Source organism: Malurus melanocephalus, unplaced genomic scaffold (assembly GCF_030028575.1).
Source record: "Malurus melanocephalus ecotype Western Australia unplaced genomic scaffold, MMel_1.1 scaffold_712, whole genome shotgun sequence".
NCBI lineage: Eukaryota > Metazoa > Chordata > Aves > Passeriformes > Maluridae > Malurus > Malurus melanocephalus.
In genome coordinates, this window is record NW_026623944.1 from 40,210 (window position 1) to 62,657 (window position 22,448).

The following is a 22,448-nucleotide window of genomic DNA, read 5'->3' on the forward strand; positions in this document are numbered from 1 at the left end:
TMTGAAGAGAAGAACTAAACATACAGAGCACCCAGTATTTCATCTTTACCATTATGCAAAATAGCCACTGCCATGCTTTCCAAATGGACACAGCTGCTTCCTGAACTTGGAGGTCCCTCACACACCAGTTCATCTGTCTTGCGCTATGTTCTATCAGGAACCTGATTGCTAGTGAATCGGTTCCAAGTAGATAGGGCACATCCATCGCTGTAACAATTGCATCACTGACTGTTTTCATAACTCAGCCCTAAGGTCAGCTCTAGAAATTATCATCAGATTTGTCTACCACACTTTGACAACTGAGTAAATCATGACCACACCCTGGTGAGTAGATCTTCATTTTCTAGGATGAGTTATATCAGTGAACATTTAACTCTGGCCTTCAGCATGCTTTTCCTTAGAAGCTTTGCTCATTAATCATGCAAGCTCCCCTGACTGTTCCTTCTCCCATGGCTGTGTTCAGGGCACGCTTTGCTCCACACGAAGGTCAGGGTCTCTCTGCCAAACATCTTAATTTGGAGTACAGCACACTACACTTGTGCTTGAAATGGGAGTTTCTCAGTATTAGGGCTAAGTCTACATATTGCAGACCTCTGATTATATTAGAAATAATACTGCTGTGCACCCACTCACACTCCTAGAGGCATATTGGGACAGGACCATTCATCATACAGGATACGTACTATTCTGCCACTGAACGTTAGTGTGCTCAGTGGAGAAAAATTGTTGTGAAGACCGAATCTGCTCTCCGACTGGAAAAGAGAAAGAACAAAATGAACTGGCTGTAAAATTCAGCAACATGCCAGCAAGCAGCTTTCCTCCCGTCCTGCACAGGCTCCCTCTCCGACAATCCGGACGCCAGCTGCCTGCCTGGACCATCCCCAAGATGCTCGGGAAGGGGTGGGATGCCGACAGCACGCCCCACGGCCCAGTGAGTCTCCACCCCCTCGAGTGAAGCTGCAAGGAGGACAGGAGCTGTTCAGAGAGATCAGAGCAGAGACACAGAAAACGTAAAACCAAGACTGGTACGGAAAGGAAATCATCACGAGAATACAGAAAAGAAAAAGCAGAGAGGTAGGTACTACTCTACACCTGCTTCAAAGAGGGCATTTCCTGTTTTTAACATCAATGGTATTACCATTAAATGCTGTTAAATATTGTAATTTAATAAATCCCACTGAAGCACCATGATAGTTAACTAATTGAGCTATTACCTTTCCGCTCTCCAAGAGATTCATAGTGTGGGTAAAGCTGCTAACTTTCAGTTGTTTCAAGAAAGCTGAAGCTTTCCAGGGAAAGGGGTGATAGCCTCCTGCTCTGACCAATTAAGTGAGGGGGAGTCTCCTGCATAAGCAGAAGAACTTAAAGGAAGAGTTACGGACAAATATCTTGATGGTAAAGGTAAGGAGACACAGAGAATTAGCTGCAAAAGGAGAATTTATCTAATCTTCCCAGGAGGAGATCAGACTGTGCCTTTCACCCCAGGTTCCAAAGCACGATAATGGAGGCATGCAGAGGAGGAGGAGGGTGGGTCATGTTCTCCCTAAACACGCTTCTCTTTAAGTGTGGCCAAAACCACAGGAAATTCTGTGAACGATTCCCAAAACAAAGCCAGACTTTGAAATACTTATTTCCTCCAATGTCTTCAAAGATTACAGCATCTTACTTTTGTTTTCTTTTGGGTTTTTAGCTTTTCCCCCCAAAAGCAGAAGTCTGTTATATTTTTAGGAGAAATAGTACATGTCCGCTATTCATCTGCTCAGTTCAGAAAAGGGATACAGAAAAACTTTATGCCGGAGGCAGGAAAAGGCAGCAAGGGTCAGCAGTCTGTTGCTTGAACTACATCAAGATCATTGATCAACAGCAAGAAAGCCATTAGTTCTATAGATTCAGAAACAAAGTATTTTGGAATGGACATGTTATGTGGTTGGGAAGGAGAGGTACTCCCAGCTCTTGGTTTTTATAGGAGGTGTTATATTTTAAAAGGCAGAGAGAAAATGAACTCCTGGTATGAGACTTGTTCAAAGCAGGGGTGTCTGCCCCATCTACATCTCACCTTCACAGTCTCCCACAAGGGGTAAATGAAGGTTCTCTACCTAGACTGCTGATGTAAGAGTCAGACTATGTGAGTCGACCTGGAGAAAGTCAAAACTCTTCAGGGCAGATTGAGGAGGACTTTGAAGTGTAACGCTGCTGAAGTGATTAGAGGGAATAATGTGTAGTTGTGACTGCATAGAAGTGGCATATGAAAAGATGCTGCAACAAATAAATGAGAACAACAGAACAAAAGGTAGCCTGCCAGCCCATTGTCACACTCTGCCTTTTTAGCAAAAGCATATGATAATAGTAAAAGCTAAAAGATCACTCGGGGAGAACCTGGAGAAATATTGAAAATAAGGGACACGGCAGTATTGTCCTCACCTATCATCAAGCAAAGTCGTTTTCCCTACACATCCTCCACACAAGAGAGAAGCCTTCGCTCTCACCCAAAGTGGCAGTCTGTACAAAAAATGGAAATTCCTCTTAAACCACTGTTATCACAAACTGGCCCTTCAGCAGACGTCTGTGCCCTGCAAGAGATCTCTTAAGTATGTGACAGTAACCTGAATCTCAATTAACACATTCAAATCACCATTACACTACATCATCAGACAAGCCTATCACTCTAATAGTGCACATGATTCTACTGGCATCCAGCAACCTAGAGAAAAAGTACTTGAAATTTACTTCTGTTGGTCTTATTCCCCAGGAAACACTCTCTTGGTTTCCTCCAGACCTAAAAGAGTGTGCTTTAACTTGTAAGATTTCTGCATTTATCAAGTAAAAGCACATTTGGGTCCAGCCTGCAGATTACCCAGTTTGCACAGCTAAACCAGATAGCTGAGAAGAGACAGGTTGAAAATATAGAAAAATAATTTTCATAATTTAAAACTTTAGTAAACTTACACCTTGACCTCCATTCACACTGTGAACCTCCTTTGTTCAACATTGTATTTTGTGTCTCTGCAGACAATTTGAGATTTGGAGCTGATGTGAAAGATAGTCAGAATGGAAGGCAAACTCCCATGTCTCCTTGTGGTGGTGGGAGCAATCATGACTGCCCAGTGCCAGGTAAGAGGCTAATGCATCAAATCATTCTCTTGCCATCTTCCTGTATTTTCAGCAGCACTTCTTTACTATTGACTCCAGCTGTCTGCATCAGGCAGAAGGAAAATTTGCTTAGCTCACTAGAAATCAGAGGAAGAAAAATGTTACAAAGTAGTCTCCCTCTAAGCTTTACAGTTGTGGATGGGATTTTCCAGTAATGCGTTATCCTGGCTTGTTTTCATTTCAGCAAGCAAATCTTCCCTGGGTATTCTTGTTGTATCTGTTCACTGTCACCTTTCACTGTTAATAAGAATTCTATTGTAAGCAGCCTTTAATTTTCTATGGTCATCATCTTCATCATTACTCTCACTTAAAAACTGGACATCGTTGTTTCCCTTGTCCCCTCACTTTAAGCCTCAAGCTGCACACAGCTTCAGTAAATGCGTCACAATTCTATACTTGTTTAGTCTTTCTCAAAAAATTGCTATTCCACCCTTCCTCCTTCTTTTTATGTTCCATGTTTTATGTTCTTTCTTTTGTGACCTAATTGAAGAAGCTTTCCAAATTGGTTTCTTCCATAAAACTTTATCCAAAATATTTCATTTAATTGGCTGCAGGAGACATATCTCTTAAAGGCAATCAAGCTGCCAAGTCTCATGGGGAACCTGCATGTCAGTGAGCAAAAATAACTGCTTGTTCACTTCACTTTGGAAGTTGTTTGCTTGCATCTCCTTCAAATAGCAGATATCTGACAGGCTTTAGTTAGCATTTGTAATGTCCCAAGAGCACATAATCACTTCACACACAATGTGAGTACCCCACATCCCACGTTCATGTCACTCGGACAAGCAGTCACCTGGGAATCCAAGGCAACGGACTGATTTACAGTTCTTGGTACCCTTACTGAGGAGTTTTCACTGTACTGTCTGACAAGGGGGGCAGACAGTTCCTCAGAGCCTCCCTGATTTACATGACCTCAATAAAAGGTCTGACTCTTTGAAGGCACTTGTTCTCTCAATTTTTTAGAGAGAGCAGTTACTCACAGAATTAACCTTCTTTGCTTGCAGGACTTACGCATGCGTTTCAAACGAGGAGCCAGATCTAGAGGTAAGCAAGGCTAAGTAAAACCATGTTAGCTGGAGTATTATGAATGTGGGAGGGGAAAGCAAATTATGCCAAAGGAACAGAGCCTGAAAGCTTTTTGTCATGATTATTTGGATGAGAGGTTCAGAAGGCAAAATACCAGACCGTTAATACCATCTGCAACAAAGCTTTTCCCTCCCTCTGCTCTTCTTTATAGAAAAAGAGGCCAGTGAAGAGTGAAATAGTACATTTGGCAGCACAACAATGAGAGAGATGGGATAGTTGTACTCTGAGGAGGAAAAGGGCAATCATTAGACAGATACTATTCTCCCGAAAATAAAATTGAGTCCTTTTGCTCAGCCAGGTATTTTCCCTGAATCTCTAAAAGAGGATTTCCTTTCTCCGATTACAGCCATTTGCACAGACAATTCATCTGGAGAAATTTACCAGCACAGGGTGACCTGGCTGAGGCTTTTGGGGAGCAGAATAGAATACTGTAGGTGCGACAGGAGTCGAAGTCGCTGCCACACTGTGCCTGTCAGACGTGAGTATGACAAAGAGAAAAGAAATGGTGAGAGATTGTCCATCTAATCATCCTAAAGAAGAACTCCTCTGTCAGGACCAGGGTTTCTGCCCAGAACGTTTCTCTCGGAATAGAGTAGGATAGAAACGAAAATACCAGTGTACACTGACTTAGGCAGGACTAAGTGCGGGGCGGGGGAATGGGGCAAGGGGCTAAGGAAGTCTCTTAATAGCATTTAACGAGAGAATGAAATAAAGAAGGAATGGAAGCACTATGCAAAAAGGCTGTGAGCACAGGGCAATAACAGGTATTTAGGGAAAAATAAAACAGCCTAAAGGAGACTGACAGGAGAGGAGAGATGTGTATACACTGCCAGCTTCTTGCTTCTGTGAAATCTAACAGTATTTTCTGGCTTTTGCTTATTCCACAGCCTGCACTAGAAATAAATGCTACAATGGGGGCCAATGTTTGCAGGCATTTTATTCCCCACAGCTTTTCATCTGCCAGTGCCACCAGGGTTTCTCAGGGAAACAGTGTGAAGTAGGTGAGTATACCACATCAACCGCTGTAAACAATGCTACAGGTTTTAGTTATGCAGTTATGCACAAGGATGAGGTACCCAGAAGCCCCTGCTGTACATCAGGCTCTCTATTAAGTTGTCTTTTTTATTATAAAGTTAATATTATGAAGATGTTCTAAGGACACCTGGGTTGTTCTCAGTGTTTCTTAATTAAACTCTGAATTTTGTTGCTGAATACCTTCATATACACTTACAGTCCTCCTGCAAGGCATTTTCACTGACTTCCTGGACAACAATATGTCAGTAGACATCTGAGAGCCAAGTATAAATGGACCAAAAACTGGGGAAGCTGTCTGGGAAAGAATTGGGATGCTGTCCTTACAGAAACCTTTTGTTCCCTTTTGTTCAGATACTGAAGTTAAATGCTACAAAGACACTGGAGTAACATACAGGGGTACATGGAGCATGACAGAGAGTGGAAGTGAATGTTTAAATTGGAATAGCAATGGCTTGGTGGACTGGACGTACAGTGGCCAAAGAGAGGATGCTGCTGAGCTGGGACTGGGCAATCACAATTATTGCAGGTGAGGGGCTGATGGCACACAGGTCAGAGCCACAGATATCAGCCCATTCTAAGACCTTGGAGCAAAAGAATGGCTATTTGTTATAGTCTGATACCAAGCAGAGAACACTCCGAACAGCTGCCCATGCTGTGCAGCCTATGAGCAGTAATTGCAACATCTATAGACAAGTCTGAACTTCAGACCTTCCTCAAATGGGTGTTTATGGCAGACTACAAAATGTAAATATCTCTCACCCCAGTCTTTCCCTTGTCCCTTCTCCATTTGTAATTCAGTTTCCTGAAGCTTCAAATCCTGCTCAAAACTGTAAAAATATAGTTCTTCCTGTACAAGAACTAAACTGCACAAATATGCTGTCCACTCCTCCTAGCTACTGGCCATCTTATCTTCACCTCGGTGTACTCCGCAGTTTCATAATTAAAATAGGAGTCCAATTAACTTCTAGTGGTTGTGCCCATGTCTTCACTGCAGAGCAGGATTAAGGTACCAAATTAAGATGGCCAATATGAGACTATTGACAACAGCTTTATAATGATTGTAACTGTTTCAGAAACCCAGATGAAGATTCCAGACCTTGGTGCTACATCCATAAAGGGGGAAGGTACACCTGGGAACACTGCAGTGTGCCCTCCTGTTTGAAAGGTGTGTGCAGGGAACATGGAATTTCCATTATTTGCTGCATATATAAGGCTTCTTTGTGGACTTGGGCAATTTCTGTAGCCTAAAAAGTTGAGACTCTGATGTTATATCATATTTAGGCTTTTAATAATTATGACACTGAGAGACTGAGATACATATAGCTAATGTACAGATGCCTTGACAGAAATCATATGTAGGAACAACTGACAGGCTCACATTCATCAGTTAATGCGCAGCTTTCTTATTGAAGTTAAGAAAATCAACTGCAGATCTGGAAGAGGCACAGATTACCGAGGCAGCCACAGTGTTACCAGTTCTGGAGCTACCTGTTTGAAGTGGGATTCTCAAATCCTTATCACCAAGCTATATACTGCTTGGAGAAGAGATGCTTACCAACTGGGCCTTGGTAGTCACAATTTCTGCAGGTATGTAGTTGGTTATAGAATAAAAAAAAAATCCCACCAAACTGTCTTGTACTCTTACGTCTTTTACRTGGATTATTAAAGCACAGGACATACATTACCGGTGGCATTGAAGCTCACTCACAACATTAATTTTATTCCACCTGACCTATTCATGCTTCTCTAAGATCAGACTCTGTAAGTGAAGATTTCATGTGCCTTTAGGGCCCTCTGTATCTCTAGAAAAATCAAAGGTCTGAACCCTTTAGTTCTCTGCAAATTCCCTGCAGATCTGATAATACCAATAGCTCTTCTCTGTCCCATGCTGCAGGAATCCTGATAATGACAGCAAGCCCTGGTGCCATGTCCTGAAAGGAAATCAGCTCACATGGGAATACTGCAACGTGCCTACTTGCTGTAAGGATACCAGCACTCCTGATTATTCTTTCTTTGAGGCATTACTGTCCTGCATGTCATCTGTATTAAACTCAAGTCTCTCACAGTAAAATAAGATCTGGACAAAAAAAATTGTTGAAGCTCAAGCATCTTCCAATAAAAAGAGCTGTAGTTTAAAAAAAAAAAAAAAAAAAAAAAAAAAAAAAAAAAAAAAAAAAAAAAAAAAAAAAAAAAAAAAAAAAAAAAAAAAAAAAAAAAATAAACCAAGAAGAAACTTTTTTGAGTAGAAAGAGATTCTCTAGCTCCGCTCTCATAGAAATGCCTTTTTCTCTGCCAGAAGGGAAGATTGCAGAAATGGAGAACAGGAAAGGCAGGGTTTCCTTACTGTATTTTTCAAATCAGAATACGTGTTTCCTAGGAAACAGGGATGAGTCAAACATTAAACAGTTCACGGCAGGCTGCCTCAACATGGACTGATGACTAACAGGCTCTTAACCCAAACTCAAAGCAAGAGTGCCTGAATCAAAAGCCTCTTTCTGGGTTTGTCATCCACAGCCACCTGTGGCTTACGACAGCGCAGCGAACGCCAGTACAGGATTAGAGGCGGTTCCTACGCAGACATTGCAGCTCACCCATGGCAAGCTGCCATCTTTGTGAAGTATCGTCGAGTACCCGGAGAGCACTTCCTCTGTGGAGGAATTCTGATCAGTTCCTGCTGGGTTTTATCAGCTGCTCACTGTTTTGAGGAAGGGTGAGTTGGGATTCAGTACTTTCTGGGGGCAAAAATGTCTGGAAAATAGAAGCATCCAATATAGCCTTACTGGAAGGGTATAAGACTTGGAAAAAAAACCTCTTTATCCCAGTGAGCCTGCACTAAAGACTATACTTAATTGTGCTGAGCATTGAAGAGAGGCATTCAGTTGGGCAAAGGAGTAGGATGGCATTAAGGGCCACAGCAGTGTATCAGACAGCTTAAGAACTAAGTTGTCAATACACATGCAGAGCCAGCCAAAACTTCAGAACAGCAAGGGGAGGAGCAGAGGAGCTTTGCCATGATGGCTGTACTGTAAGCATATAGAACAAAAATGAAGGCAAACAGGACACTTTGTGGTCAAACTGCCTGGGTAACAAAGGAGTAATTGTGCTAAGAAAAGAAAAAGAACAAGCTGACGTTCCAACAGCACATCTTCAAGGGAAGGGTCCATTTTAGTTGACATGGGAATAGAAACTCTCTTGTTGCTTAGCTTTAGTACAAATCAATTGAAGATTGTGCTGGGTAGGAATTCCCGAGCAACACCCGAGGAAAATGAACAAAGGTTTCAAGTGAAGAACTACACTGTGCATCAGAGATTTGACTCAGAGAATTTCAACAATGATATTGGTAAGAGCTTTTCTGACTTTGTGACTGGAAAGATCATGGTTGGCTCAAGTTTGTGATTAATGAAGTGAGGTTTTTTTCCATCTTCAGCTCTGTTGCAGTTGAACTCAGATGCAAAAGACTGTGCTGTTGAAACAAGCACTGTCCGTGCTGCCTGCCTCCCCATGCCAGAGCTGCAGCTGCCTGACTGGACTGAATGTGAGATCTCTGGTTATGGCAGAAATGAAGAATGTAAGTAGGAGATACATGCAAGTAGAAGATAGTATGTCAAAAGCTTGAGTCCTCTGCCCTCAAAGAATTCAGGCCTATAGCATCACTGAATCTGTATTCTATCACACTGGCTTATATGAGCGCTACAAAATGTACGTAGTAGTTATTCAAAAACAAGTTTTGCCGTAAGTAACTTGGTTCATCTGAGTTCTGTCAGTTGTATGGGCTAGAAGAGTCTTTCTTGATCCTCTCCACAGTACAAAATAAAAAAAAAAAATGGCACAATGGATAAGGTAGGAAAGAGATAAGATTTGCAATCAGGGCTGCCACACTTCTGCTGTACTTAGTACATTTAGATACTGTAATTTGGACAGAAATCTATTTCTGTCAACGTTTGGTGTACCACACGGTTGCACATAGATGCATTATTCTAAAAGATACACTGGCTATGCAGAGATCAGCAGAATAGACAGCTGAAAAAATATCATTCACAGATATATATTAAAAGGCTGGCTAAATTGTTTTTAAGTGAGCTATAACAAACAGGAATAAAAGCTGTCTGAAAGTATGAACAGGCAGACATATGTTTAACGCAAAAAAACCACCACCCCAGCTCTTATTTTGCTTTCTTCCTTTTCCTTCTTCTTTAAATTCTCTAATTTATAAACTAAAGACAGAAACTGTGAAGCATCCATCATAGAAGAYCTAATCACAGTTTGGACCCATAGGAATTTTGGAACAGACCTAAAGATGTAGCATATTAAGTGTGGCATAAAATGTTCTTAAGTGCTTTTAAAGCTTGTCCTCAGCATTGCTTTCYCTCTGAGAGGGAAAGGATGCTACAACTGTTCAAAATTCTGCTGAATAACAACAATCCTGCCAACTTCCAGTTTTGTGCAAATGTAACTATAGAGGAGAATAAAACCGACATCCCAATCAAGCAACCAAACCAATCTCTTCCATTCCAACATGTGTGTACCAATTACTCAGTACTATGTATGACAGAGCATCTGATTTTTGTTAGTGCAAGTCTAATATTAAAAAGTTAGGATTCTGTTTCATACAGTTAAGGCATTTTCACAGACACTTCCTGTGACTTCATTCTGATTGATGTAACTATGCAAAGATGACTTATCCACCCAAGAAATCTGGTCGTCTTTATCTGGATGCTGACATAAACCTCTCTAGCTTGCTGACTAAACAGTATTTTCTCTCAACTAGATTTAGGCTGTTGTTATTAGCGAAGTGGAGCACACCAATATATTTTCTTTGGCCAGAAAATTTTAGTTTAGCCACTGAGCTTCTGCTCACTCTCCCCTAAACTATGGAAACTGAATTGCAGCTTTTTAAAAACATATATATGCACATATATGGGCATATGTATGTATTTATATTGTCATTTTTCTTCCAGTTTCTCCATTCTATTCAGAGCACCTGAAAGAAGGCCATGTCAGATTGTTCCCAGCCAGTCGGTGCACAGCTAAGTATCTAGACAACCGGACAGTTACAGAAAATATGTTATGTGCAGGAGACACAAGACACCTTGATGATGCCTGCAAGGTAAACCCAATTCTGTTCCTCTTTTTCCTTTTCTTTTCCTTGTCTCTTTTTTCTATACTTGGAGCTAACCAAATAAAAAGCTTCAGAAAATAGTTTAAAGAATTTAGGCATTTGCCTGCATGGCAGCTCTAGTAGACTTTCATTGAACAGAACTGGTGGGTTCTCTTTCATTTTTCTTCCCCTGCCCCTCATGGAAGGGAAGGCAGAGCACACTTAAGCAATCAAACCAGAACAACACTGACTGAAAATCCCAAATACAGGAAATGCCACAAAGCTGAACAGGAAAATCCACCCCAGCACTTCCTACTATTTTCTGTTACGTGAACATGCAAAATGCTCAGCAGGACGTCCTGTAGAGGGAAGGGGGTGCCCCTTTACTGAAAAGTAAAGAAGTATAAAGGCTGAAAGGTGGTGGAGAGCAAGCAGCTATGACAGGAGGAAAAAGGAGGGCATGCATTCAACCCACATTCTTTCTGTTTAAACAGCTGCTTAATAATTTTGCATTACTGTTACACACAGCAATATAAAACCCCTTGGACCTTTATCATGTGAATAGGCCTTCCTCTTTTTGTTCTTTTCAGCATTTCACCTTCATTTCATAAATGAGCTCCATACAAAGTTAGACACTTTAGTGTTACATTCTTCTGTGTATCCCTCCATGAGGGGAGCATTGAGGGAGTCTGGAACAAAAAAAGTGACATATGTAAAAGTATTGTTATTAAGAGCTCTTGCTTTGTGAGCATACTATACATGGTATTTCTGTAAACACTAGTACACTGTTAAAGCCAGTGGGGGTGGAAAAACTATGCAAAACGAAAGAAAGAGAAAAGGAGATAGTAACTAATCTGCTGCTCCTCTATAGGGTGACTCTGGAGGGCCTCTGGTCTGTATGAAGGATGATCGTATGTATCTAATTGGAATCATCAGCTGGGGAATAGGATGTGGCCGCAAAGACATACCTGGTGTTTATACAAATGTGAATCGTTATCTTGACTGGATTCAGGACATCATGAGACTCTGAGAAAGAAAAATGAACCCTTTACAATCTTGTGATCATGGCCTCACAGCTTCCTTCTGGGTGCTTTAAGTATGGTGACAGTGCTTTGTGTTTGTCCAGATGCTTATGACTTTCAGTAAAACAGGAAGACAAACTACAGTGTATGGGAAGAGTATCTGCTCAAAATATTCTCCTTTCCTTATTAAAGGTTATTAGAAGCTAATGCTCATTTTCCTCAACGTGACCAAACTTTCTCCTTGCATCAAATCGTCTTAAGTACAATAAGAAATTAATTTTGGCCCTGCCCTGTGTGAATAAACCAAGAGACACCAGCATGCATGTCTTAAGAAGATACATTTTTTTAGGAATGGGTGTGAACTGAAGGGGACAGAATTAATTTCCTGAAAACTTCATCTACCTCCTTACTTGCTGTATCATTGACAGATACTAAGCTCTGTGCTTGTAACATTTGACTATGGTTGTTTAAGGAGGTTTTAAGAGAAGTTGGTTTCTGATAGAAAGAATAAAGCTGTAGGCACAGGCTACTTATTTCCAAATCAATGTACTACTTGCTTTTTCAGTTTGGAACCTATTAATTAACCAAGTTTGAGCTTAAACTCTCTGAGCAAATTCAGGATGGCTTATTAGGACATTTTATTCCTTGCTTTTCCTCTTGGTAATGGAATAAGTAAAAGTTTTAACACCAGCCTGCTTTGCCACAGAATCAACGACTATTAAATTTCTACGCATTATCATCTGATATGAAAGCAAAAGTTCTCTCTTCAGTGCAAAAGGGCAAAACAAAGGACAATTGTGTTGGTAGCTGTTTCAACTGCCTGCCAGATTTACATCCACAAGTAAAGGCCAATTCAGATGTTTACAGTACCAACTGTATAAAGACATTTATTTCACTAAGTGTACACAATCCAATTGGCATAATTTATCTCCCCCCTCAAAAACCAACTGTATTTCTTGCAAAGCCTGCGCAAACCACTCTGAAATGACACAGATGACTTGTAAATATTGATTTTATTGATCTCCTTGTTGAAGGTTTTGTTTGCACTGAAAATGCTCAGAACTAATGTCACCACAGAAGAGTGCCACCTGCCATGGAATTCTTCAGTTGCACTGGAACCTGAAATTCCACAAACAGGATGCCACCCATCCACTGCATGTGTCCACCACATACAAGCCAGAATGAATGCTATCCTATATGCTGGAGTCCACAGCTGCATGTGTGTAGTCACACAGCACATGTGTGTGTGTGTACAGCAGCTTAGGTGCGAGTTCTGCTACCAAGGGAAAATGCAGCTTTGGCATGTAGTGGCCAAAGAGCCTGTTACAGACCATATGAACAGTGCAGGTGACTCTCATTTCCTATTTCTGCTGTACAGAGGGATGTACCATAGGCTGGAATGGGCAGATGTAGCAACAGGTCCTGAGGAAGAGATGACCCCAGTGAAAAATCTGGTGTAGGCTTGAATACATCTGCACAACACCCGATTAGTACGGGAACTGGAATGAGGTAGGACAGGCAGGAACACTACAAAGATCACAATTATCTCAAAGAAAGACATCAGTGAGCAGAACTGCAGTATCACCTTCATTTGCAATAGGCAAGCAGAGGCAAAAAGAGGTTCCAGTGAGTTGCTAGGACAGTGGTTATCTTTATTGTAGCCACAGCTTCAATTTCCATCAGTGCTGACTGCACAAAAGTTCCTCTATATGTCTCTTCTGATTCCCCAAAGAAGCTAGGAGAATTTCTACCCTCAGACACTGATGAAACAAGAGAAGAAGCAGAATTACATGGAGATGCCACTGCTCATCAGCTACAAGATATGAATGTAATTCAGATCTGTATTCAGAGACTCAAGGTACTTGATGACCGTTGATGCCTTATGAAATCTAGGAAAAGAATCCACTTCTTCCCTTCTTCCCTCTGTGGCACTGTCCCCAATCTCCGGCTTCTCCACTTCCCATCCTGGGTGGAACAATCTACTCTTCTGCTTCTTCCAGTCCTTTTGAGGCAGTACGGCTAGGTGTTCCGCTGGCAAGAACTATACAGCTCTCCACCTTAACACCCAGTGACACAGAAAGGCAAATACTGGATCATCACATGGGAGTTGAAGTTTGTGGAAATTCAACTTTGTATCATCACCAAAGTGATAAAACAAAATACAAGGAAGAGGAATTACAAAATGCCATAAATCCCTAGAATTTCCTCTAAGATAGAAAAATGAAGGTGATACACGCTAACACAGCTGACTTGCTAATCACAAGGGACCTGAGCACCTCTCCCATCTGCTGTTGTTCCAAATACTTCAGACTCAGGTAGGGATGAGGTAGTTTCAGGTCAACCTTACTTGTCCCTGCTTTCCAGCACTCTTGAGTACTCGCTTTCCTTCTTTCGGGCTTCTATAGACAAGGGAGCAACCTTAAACAGATGTATGGGATAAGAGGCTGCCTGCATCCAACAGCAAGGGACAGGGGAAACAGGAAAAGTGCTCTTCCTCACTATCAGAAGCCTCTAGGTTCGGACTTGGAACTTGCCAGCCTTAGTCATGTATTTTATCCCCTTGAATGGCTTGTACTTCTCCCCATACATGTCCAGGCGATTCACCTTCAGTCCTAAAGACAAACAAACACAGCATAAGACTGACTGCTGCCATAAACAAAGCTGAAAAGCTGACAGGTCTTCAGGATAAAGACACAGAAGATCACACTAGAGGTGCAGAAAGAACAGGGGATGTTTTAGCAAGCAATAGACAGAATGGAGAAAAGCTGTCAACTGCTAATTGTTAGAATAATTCTTTACAAACATCCATACCCTAAATTTCTTTATCAGTCTGTAAGCAAGAAGTACACGGAAATGTAGGTAAATTGTTTTACAGACCACCAGAAAGAACAAATGCAGACATCTGTAGTCAAAGCGGACAATTCTTCTTTCTTTAAGAAAATGCTTGAGGTAGAATGTACTTCAGAAGGTTTACAAAGCTACTTCAGCTACACGCAGATTGAGCCGTGGCACAGCAGAGAACATTCCACTTCTTTACCTTGCAGTCACTTACCAGATATAGCCAGCTGTTGAATTTTAAACTGCAGATTAATGGTGGGGTTTTCATCTGGTTTTGATGTTCCAGCTTGCAAGCTCACGCTCCCCTTCAAGCTTGGCAGTTTCTGGGGGTTTATTTTCCCAACATCCCACGACAATAACTTAAAGAAACAGAAAATGCAGCAGTGAAACTGAAATACTGTTAACACTCTCTAAAGAAGAGTCCACTTCCGAAGACGGCTTTTATTGTTTCTCAGTGAAAAATGTCTTTTTCTTAGCATCTTGCCTTTTACATTGGCCAGACAGGGGATTAAGGAGCAGATACCTCAGACCTTTGTTCACCCTCTCTTTCCACGAAGTTCCCCAAAAGCCCACTATGAATGATATTTCTACTACTTGTGCTAAAGACCCTATGGGTAAGCCCATCAGATTTAAATTTTCAATAAGAAAAAAAAAGTTAACTCCTCGAGCTCAAAAAACAAAACCAGAATACCCCAAACCAAACCAACATCCATTAACCAATCCTTAATGTTTGCAAAAGACCAAGTCTAACATGCGGCACAGAGCGTGACAACTAGATATACGGACATTTGTAAGCCATCCACCAGACTAAAGCCCCATCATACAAGACCAGTGCTTGGATTTTCTTCACGCACCAAGTCACGAGAACTACAATCCACTCAGACACTAAGGTATTTGTTCTGGGGATCAAGAAAACTTCTAGTATGCAATTGTTCAGAAAAGTTCTCATCCCAACCTACTGCCTTCAGCAGTGTTCATGGAAATGCTCATGTAAGCATGAACAGCTTGACCACATTTTCTGAAAAATAAGGAAGAGTTAAAAAAGTATTTAATTTATATCTTTCCCCTTACCTTTGTAACTGGATCGAAGACGTGGGTTCCCTGGGAGGGGGTAAGAGTCATATTTAAGACACTCTTTGGCATCTGGCTAGTGACCATCACTCCCTCTACAGTCTTCCCCATAGTCTGCTTCGGTCCCACTGTGATCTCAAATCGTCCCAGTGAGCTGCTATCACGGAAACTGATGTTGTGTTTAACGTAGACAGGAATTGCCACAAGACTAGAATAAAGACACAAACAGCAAGTCCTTGTCGATCTCTTGCCTTCGTATTTGCTTAAAAAAAAAAGAAAATCCTACACCCATTTGTTTGAACTAAGAGCAAAGTCAGAATTCCATTCTCAAGTCTTAATTACACTTTCTGTAATCAAACTTGCTGTATCCTATTTTTTTTATCAGAACAGGGAACTACATCCGCTGAAACAGGATGCTTGAGCAAAGGATGAGAAATGTTTTTTGCATGCCATAACCAGGCTGACAAGTAGTTCCTGGCAGTGCAGTGGCAGTTGAACTTCACATTTATGCTTTTGGTTGCATTTCCCATTCCTTTTCACCTACCAGAGATAAATCAGACAAAGGTCTAACAAAATTCTTCAGCAGCTGCAACCCCAAATAGTACCTGGCGAGCTACTTCTAGAAAAAAGTACAAACAGTGGACAAGAACTTGTGGTTCTCTTAAGAGAGATGGCAAAAACCCAGCAGGAGTACCAAACTTATCTCCAAACTTTTTATAAACATATGAAACTAACAGCTTGATTACTCCGCACTGCCTAATTCTTTCCCTCTCTAGTTTGTCTATGTACTAGTAGTCTTTGAAAAATGCTGGCTGACCAGAAAAAAATTACTTGCAAACAAAGAGAAAACATGTAATTTAAAAAAAGAAAAATGCAAGTTACTATGCAGCTCTACTTCACTTGGCTCAACATGCCAACTCATCTTTAAAAGTTCCTTCTTTTATTCCGTCCCTAGCCAGAAAGATCTAAATCTCGTAATTCACAGCACTACATTCATCACCTACTTCTGAGCACTGACATGGTAAGACAGCAAGCGAAAATTTCCATCAGGTGGAATGAAGGAGAGTATTCTCTCTGACTCCCAGCGCTTAAAACGCACACATGGGTGAAAGCTGACATCATCCAATAACCGAGGGTTCTGAAAGAAAAAGAAAGTTGCAGGGTTTGTGAAAGCAGTACAAACTAAAATTACCTCCTCTTCTTACCAATCTTCTATCCATGAAGGGCCTACCTATGTTCTTGACCCCTTGAGGGTATCTACGTTCAGACATGTGAAAGCAGCATTCAATAACCTCTATCCTTTGTTTGGGTATTTTTCATTCATTTTACACAACTTGGGTCATGTCAAATACTTGCATTGGTGCATACTCATAAAAAGAGATGGCCTTTCAGGATATCCGCCTAAAGCACCACTGTTTCTCAAAAACTTTGTCCCAGCACACATTACCTGTGCTTTTAAACAAGGAATCTGAAAAAGCCCTTTTAAGGGTCTAAGTTGCTGAATTTCCTGATGAGTTCCCAACTGTTATTTCCTTCTCTTTATGTCTGGCATACCCAGATTCTGACCTACTATCAGCATGAGACTGAGATCTCAGTAGCAGGGCTGAGAAACCCTTTCCAAAATACTTATGTAAAGATACATCCTTGAGCTTTACCATAAAGGAAAGGGTAAGGTCTGGCATCCCAGTCAGCTTGACACAGGCATCAATCACCCCTTGGATTTCGGCAGTAATCGTGGAACCTGCAACCATAAAGTAAACACAGGTGGTTATGTGACCCTGATAAAAGAAAAAAAAAAAAATCCCAAATTGGAAAAGCGATCAGTGAGGAGGAAGGAAATCTATTTTCTTTATGAAATGTCATGGCTCATTATGTTGCCTGCGCAATGTTTTTATCATTCCCAATGATTCCTCTAGAAGTTTCATTCAATTAAGAACAATGGACACCAGCAATGTACATTTTCACGGCCAATGACAATAGCTCCCAATTCTAACAAGATTAAGATGCACAAATACCAAAGAGAAAGTGCTGTGCACAATTTTTATTCATATTCTATTTTCCCCACTGTAGAACTGCTCCTGACACCTCAAATACAAAGACAATTGAAAATCTTGGTGCCTCTGTAAGATTTTTGACTGAATAGCACATACAAGTTAGGAACATTTCAGAGTAAAAATATGAATAGTGCTTCCCACACTTGTATGAAGGTGCACCTCTTTGAAAATCTAACTCTCTCTTTAGGCACTATTGGGACAAGTTACCCTCAATGTCAGCCCAGCGCAACTTGCATACCTGATTTGTCAATGATTGCATCTATCTCCTCAATAACGTCAAAATAGGCCTCATTATTGGTATATTTTACACCAGTACGTCTCCATGGCACCACTGAGAGCTGTCCAGTAGGAAGCTGGTCACCCACATTAGTGCTTCCTGGAAAAAGAAAGGGAATCAACAACCACAGAGGTTAGGCAATGCTCCAGAACAAGTCCTTGGTCTTAGAGGGCTTAATTGTAATTAATCCCTGAGAACTTCTGTTTCTTTGTAGGAGGGCAATTACTCTTCCAAACTCGCTGTACTCCAAAAATGTATATCTCTCTTACACCGAGCTCTAAAACACACCATAATAATGCATGGGGAAATGTCTGCACATGGGGATGTGTAAATTCACATCAAACTAACTCGTCCTGGAAGTCATATCATGGCTGTAACTGAAAATGTAATCTGACTGTTTCAGGTTAAAAAAGCCCAAACCAAACCAAAACCACATGACTCCCTAAATACACCAGTGCTGCATGAATGGTATGGGACAACATAAATTTTCTTCATTAGTGTCCTATTTTGCTTATGCAGGAATATTGGTAGCTGGACTCCCCAGTTTATCTACTTTTTGTTTCCCTGTACCTGTGATGGTGTTGACGACCGTTCGCAGAATAGTAGGCGGTTTTATCAGTTCCTTAAGAATATTAGACTCTGTTGCCAATGGAAAGCCATTGTCCAGCATCTCCTCCAGCACCTCATAAACCACCACAACATTGTCCTTGATTATTACCTCTGAACAGACACCAAAGTAATCCTGTGCAAAAGAAAGAAATACTCAAAGATCTCTGAAAGGGAATCTTAGTGATCATTCAGTCCAGTGACCTCCCACACAGTAATAAATCAAGCCTCTTCTTGGAGGAGGCAAGACAACACTGAAACTCCCTGTATTACTACAAGCACATCAGACAGATGGACGACTCCCACAGACATGTATTCTGAGCACACCTCTGCCACTGCTCCTGTAAGCTGGTAAATTCCCGCATCGGCAGTCCCAACTAATTCAGCAATTTTAAAAACAGAACATTTTATTTATTTGTAGTCTTATTCTATGTGGACTTCAAGAATCTTTCAGGGGAGAGCAAGCGCACGTGCACAAACACAAATCTGAGCTTCTAGATACTTACAGCAATTAAAGAGATCAGGTATTCTGCACAAAGAAGGAGTATACATACACAGTAACAGTAGAGAAATCCCAGTTCCGCACTACAAACACTCTTTCAGACATATCAGATTTTAATGTATGTCTGAGCCAGTGATGACACATTCATGTCTTGAACCCTCATAAAAAAACATGACCTAAGGGTTTGACATGATCCACTGCTGGTCTGAACAGCCAATCCACTCCCTAAAGCCAGAAAAACATACTCAGAATATAGTTCTGACTGACATCTTGGAAGCAAAAGTTCCCATGGTACTTGTTTGGCCAAGCACGCACATTTCCTGTACTCTGGCAAGATACTGGTCACAAGACATTTCAAATTCAGATCACACAATCCTGTTGTTGGCAGGCAGAAGTCAGACATCTTTACCGTTTTCCTAAGCTAATCGATAGTCATGTCAATTATACCACAGAGGGAATACAGCTGCTCTGGGGCAACCCCTGCAACTCACTGCTTTAGAAAGCTTCCGAGAAACATCACCAGATATAAGAGCATGGGTAGGTTGTCAGTAATTGATTAAAGCACGTGGCTGTGAATTGTAAAAAGCTCCTTCCCCGAGCAGACAAGGCTGCAGAACAGAAACTGACTGCTGAAAGGTTCATCCTGTGAGCACAGGTAAATCCCGATTCCATCGTAATCCTAGGCAGTAAATTCCTGACTACGATAAGCCCTGTCTATATCCTCCCAAACGCAGGATAAAAACTACGTGACAGAAAACAAGAAAAAGCTAACAGCTGCAAACCAGAGGGACTCTTTACGCCGCCCGCCCGTTCTCCCCCGCAGCGCGGCCGTGCCGCTCCATCCAGCAGTATCCACGCCCCTCGGCCGTACCTGGAACGTGTCCACGACGCGGTGCAGGAACTCGATGACGAAGAGCGGCGGCACCTCACTCTGGATGACAGCCACGAAGAAGATCTTGTGGCGGTAGACGCTAAGAAGGTAGTGATGCGGGGTGGGGATCACCGGCGGCACGTTCTCCGCCTCCGAGGCCCGCTCCTGCGCCTCAAAGAAGTAGTCACAGACGGAGCGGCTGACGACGCTCTTCCAGTGCTTCTCCAGGAAGATGTCCCCCGAGGCGTTGATCAGGAATAGGCTGTGGATCATGGCTGCGGCGGGCCTGGCTGGGCCGAAGAGTCCTCGAGAGCGCTTCCACCATAGACCCCACCCCACGAGAGCCCCTTCGTCGCTGGCCCTGCCTCTTCGCGACAGCTGCACTGCTGCCGCAAGCACCGCCCTCAGAGCGCGGACGAGCCGGCTCTCACCGCCAGAACGCGGCTCCGCAGCGCGCTCTGCGATTGGCCACCCGCGCACAGCCACGCCCCACAGGCCGAAGCGGCGCGCTGMGGCGGATCCATGGCGGCCGCGGTGAACGGGGATGGCGGCAGCGCCGGACGCGCTACGTGTCCCGTGTCTCCGCGTCCCATGTCTTTGTCCCGCCGGGACCGATTCCGTTCCCAGCTTCTCTTCTTCGAAAAGAAAAAACTGAATCTTAAGAAATGTTGTGGGGACAGAGTTGATTAAACAAATGTGTGTTTTCTTAATGGGTTTAAAGGTGTCTTAAGGTGAGAAATTTCTCTTTTGAGCAAGACGAATTATTTGGATGTTTTAACAGAATAAGTTTTTCGGTGTGAAAGCTAAATGTAGTCAATGAGTTGCTTATTTCTTGAAGCAAATTGAGTTTGAGGCACTATCTTGCAAAGTACTGTACAAACAGTTCATTTTTTGCCGTGTAGACTGCAGAGGTCTGGCTTTGTCTTATCAGGGTTGGATTCTCCCAACAAATTAATCTTCTCACACCTCTTCTGGGGTCTTCAAGTCTGAAAGACTTCCAAATGACGAGGCTGTCTAAAATCATAAGGCTGTGGTGCAAAGCTAATAGAAACATCAATGCAATTTCCAGATAAAGACTTAGGAGGATTCAGTACATAACAGTGAAATCCACTGTTTCTACAACAGTGACAGTCTGTAGACTCTCTTATGTTTCATGATTGGCACTAGGTTATTATTAGCACCCTTGCAAAATTAATTGGTTCGATAGACTATTATAAATAAAAAAATGGCCTGATTTTATCAGCTCTGTCTTGTATTTTCACAGCACAGGCTAACAGTTAAATCATCGGAATTCCTGCATATGGCAAACTACAGATGSCAAGTAATTGTTTCATCATAAAATTAGTGAATGTTTTGGCAGCACCATTTCGTAGCACTGCCCTTTGACTGTACATAGTTTTCTCTTGAGGCTCACATAATGGTAGTACCCTTCAACTGAGCAGTTTTCAGGCTGTCCTTAAGAAACAGCAACATTTAATTCTGTTCTGCCAGCATATTGTCACGTTTCCCTTTAAATTCCGATTTCTATATATATTTTTCAGTGAAACAACCTATGAGAGAATGCTGTTAAATGAGAGTTTGCTCTGCTCATGTTTGTCAAGTTTCAGCACATGCCAGCGGAACGCTGCACCTCTGCAGAGCCGAGGAAAACCTGTGGTATGAGCGAACTAAGGCTGGACCTCTAACGGGCCCCTTCTGATGTCTGCAAGGAACAGCGAGCTCTGCGCAGCCAGACCGAAGTAGCTAAAGAGCTCCCAAGGTAATGTCATGTGGGACAGCTAATGTTTTGACAGCCTATTACAGATGAAGAAGCACAAACAAAGAGCACCCGCTCTCAAAACTAAATGGTATCGTTATTTAAGAATTTCATATCGCTTCGGTAAAAGCCGAGAGTCGCGGTTTCAAGCGCAAGCTCAATTAAGCCTAAGAGAGGAATTTCCTTCTTTCCAGGGAATGGGCATCTATTGCCAGCGCGTGCCCGGCAGCCCGAGCCCTCCCATCTTCCTGCCCCCTTCTCGGCGGTCGGAGCCTCCGGCGGCCGCAATCCGCGGTAGCGCACCGACGGGGTTCCGCACAGCCACAGCGAGACGCCCGGGTCTGCAGCCKCTACCACCCCAAGTGTGCTTCCAGCCGCCACCGCCGTCCCGCACAGCCCGAGCGCCGCGAAACTCTCCCGGGGCGCAGCCCCACCATTGCCCTCGCCCGCTCCCTCCCGCTCCGGCGGCCCCGCCTCTGCCGCCCGCCCTGGCGCAGCTGCGGCTCCACAGCACCCCCTGGCGGCCGCCCGCGCCCCGCCGCGCTGTTCCCTCGCCTCGCCAACCCCCTCCCCCCGCGGGCTGTTCCACCTAGCGCGCCCCCCCCCTCCGCTGCAGCGCGCCGGGCCCAAGATGGCCGCCGTGTCAGTTTCGGGCTTCGCCGCCGTCCGGCCTTCACCTCCCGGGTCCCGGCGCTCGCGGGCCTCGGTAAGTAACGCTGGCGGAGCCGCACGGGCTCGGGTGGTTGCTGCTGAGCAAGTCGGGGACAGGCGGTTGGCGAGCTCCGTGGCCTGGGGAAGGGGAAGGCCCGCTGGGCGCTCCAGGCTCGCGGCCTATTCCGGCCCCGCCGCCGCTCTGCGCCAGGCCCGGCCTCGCCGTCTGCTCCCACAGCGCTCGCCAGGCCCACGCCCTGGGGCCGCGGCGGCCGCGGCACGACGCGGGTGAGCCGGGCGGAGCGGCCGGGGGTCCGCAAGTTCAGCTCCGTTCAGTGTCTGGCACGAGAGAGCACGGCTGAGGCGGGCGCGGGCCCACCCGTACCAGTGCGAGGAGCCGGCCGGCCTGCACTGCTCATCTCCGGAGGGAC

The 22,448-nt window shown here is 43.4% G+C and overlaps 3 protein-coding genes across 3 annotated transcripts in view; 2 read left to right on the forward strand and 1 right to left on the reverse strand.

Moving 5' to 3' along the window:
* Positions 1–837: 837 nt before the first annotated feature.
* On the forward strand, positions 838–13,838 carry PLAT (plasminogen activator, tissue type). Its single transcript, XM_057384493.1, has 14 exons — positions 838–1,074; positions 3,010–3,111; positions 4,155–4,194; positions 4,583–4,714; positions 5,124–5,237; positions 5,623–5,797; positions 6,345–6,436; positions 6,684–6,858; positions 7,166–7,251; positions 7,786–7,981; positions 8,475–8,611; positions 8,699–8,839; positions 10,230–10,378; positions 11,241–13,838. Exons 2-14 carry the CDS (start codon positions 3,049–3,051, stop codon positions 11,397–11,399), a joined length of 1,659 nt encoding a protein of 552 aa, XP_057240476.1. The 5' UTR covers positions 838–1,074; positions 3,010–3,048; the 3' UTR covers positions 11,400–13,838.
* Positions 13,839–13,845: 7 nt separating this feature from the next.
* Positions 13,846–20,136, reverse strand: AP3M2 (adaptor related protein complex 3 subunit mu 2). Its single transcript, XM_057384494.1, has 8 exons — positions 19,611–20,136; positions 18,202–18,373; positions 17,593–17,730; positions 16,956–17,041; positions 16,305–16,438; positions 15,301–15,508; positions 14,444–14,588; positions 13,846–14,003 (listed from the first exon to the last, which is right to left on the reverse strand). Exons 1-8 carry the CDS (start codon positions 19,881–19,883, stop codon positions 13,903–13,905), a joined length of 1,257 nt encoding a protein of 418 aa, XP_057240477.1. The 5' UTR covers positions 19,884–20,136; the 3' UTR covers positions 13,846–13,902.
* Positions 20,137–21,952: 1,816 nt separating this feature from the next.
* The window catches only part of KAT6A (lysine acetyltransferase 6A), a 35,761-nt gene continuing 35,265 nt past the window's right edge, over positions 21,953–22,448 (forward strand). The window contains exon 1 of the mRNA XM_057384489.1: positions 21,953–22,072. The gene's annotated coding sequence lies outside the window, so the exon portion shown is untranslated. The remainder of the gene's footprint in view (positions 22,073–22,448) is intronic.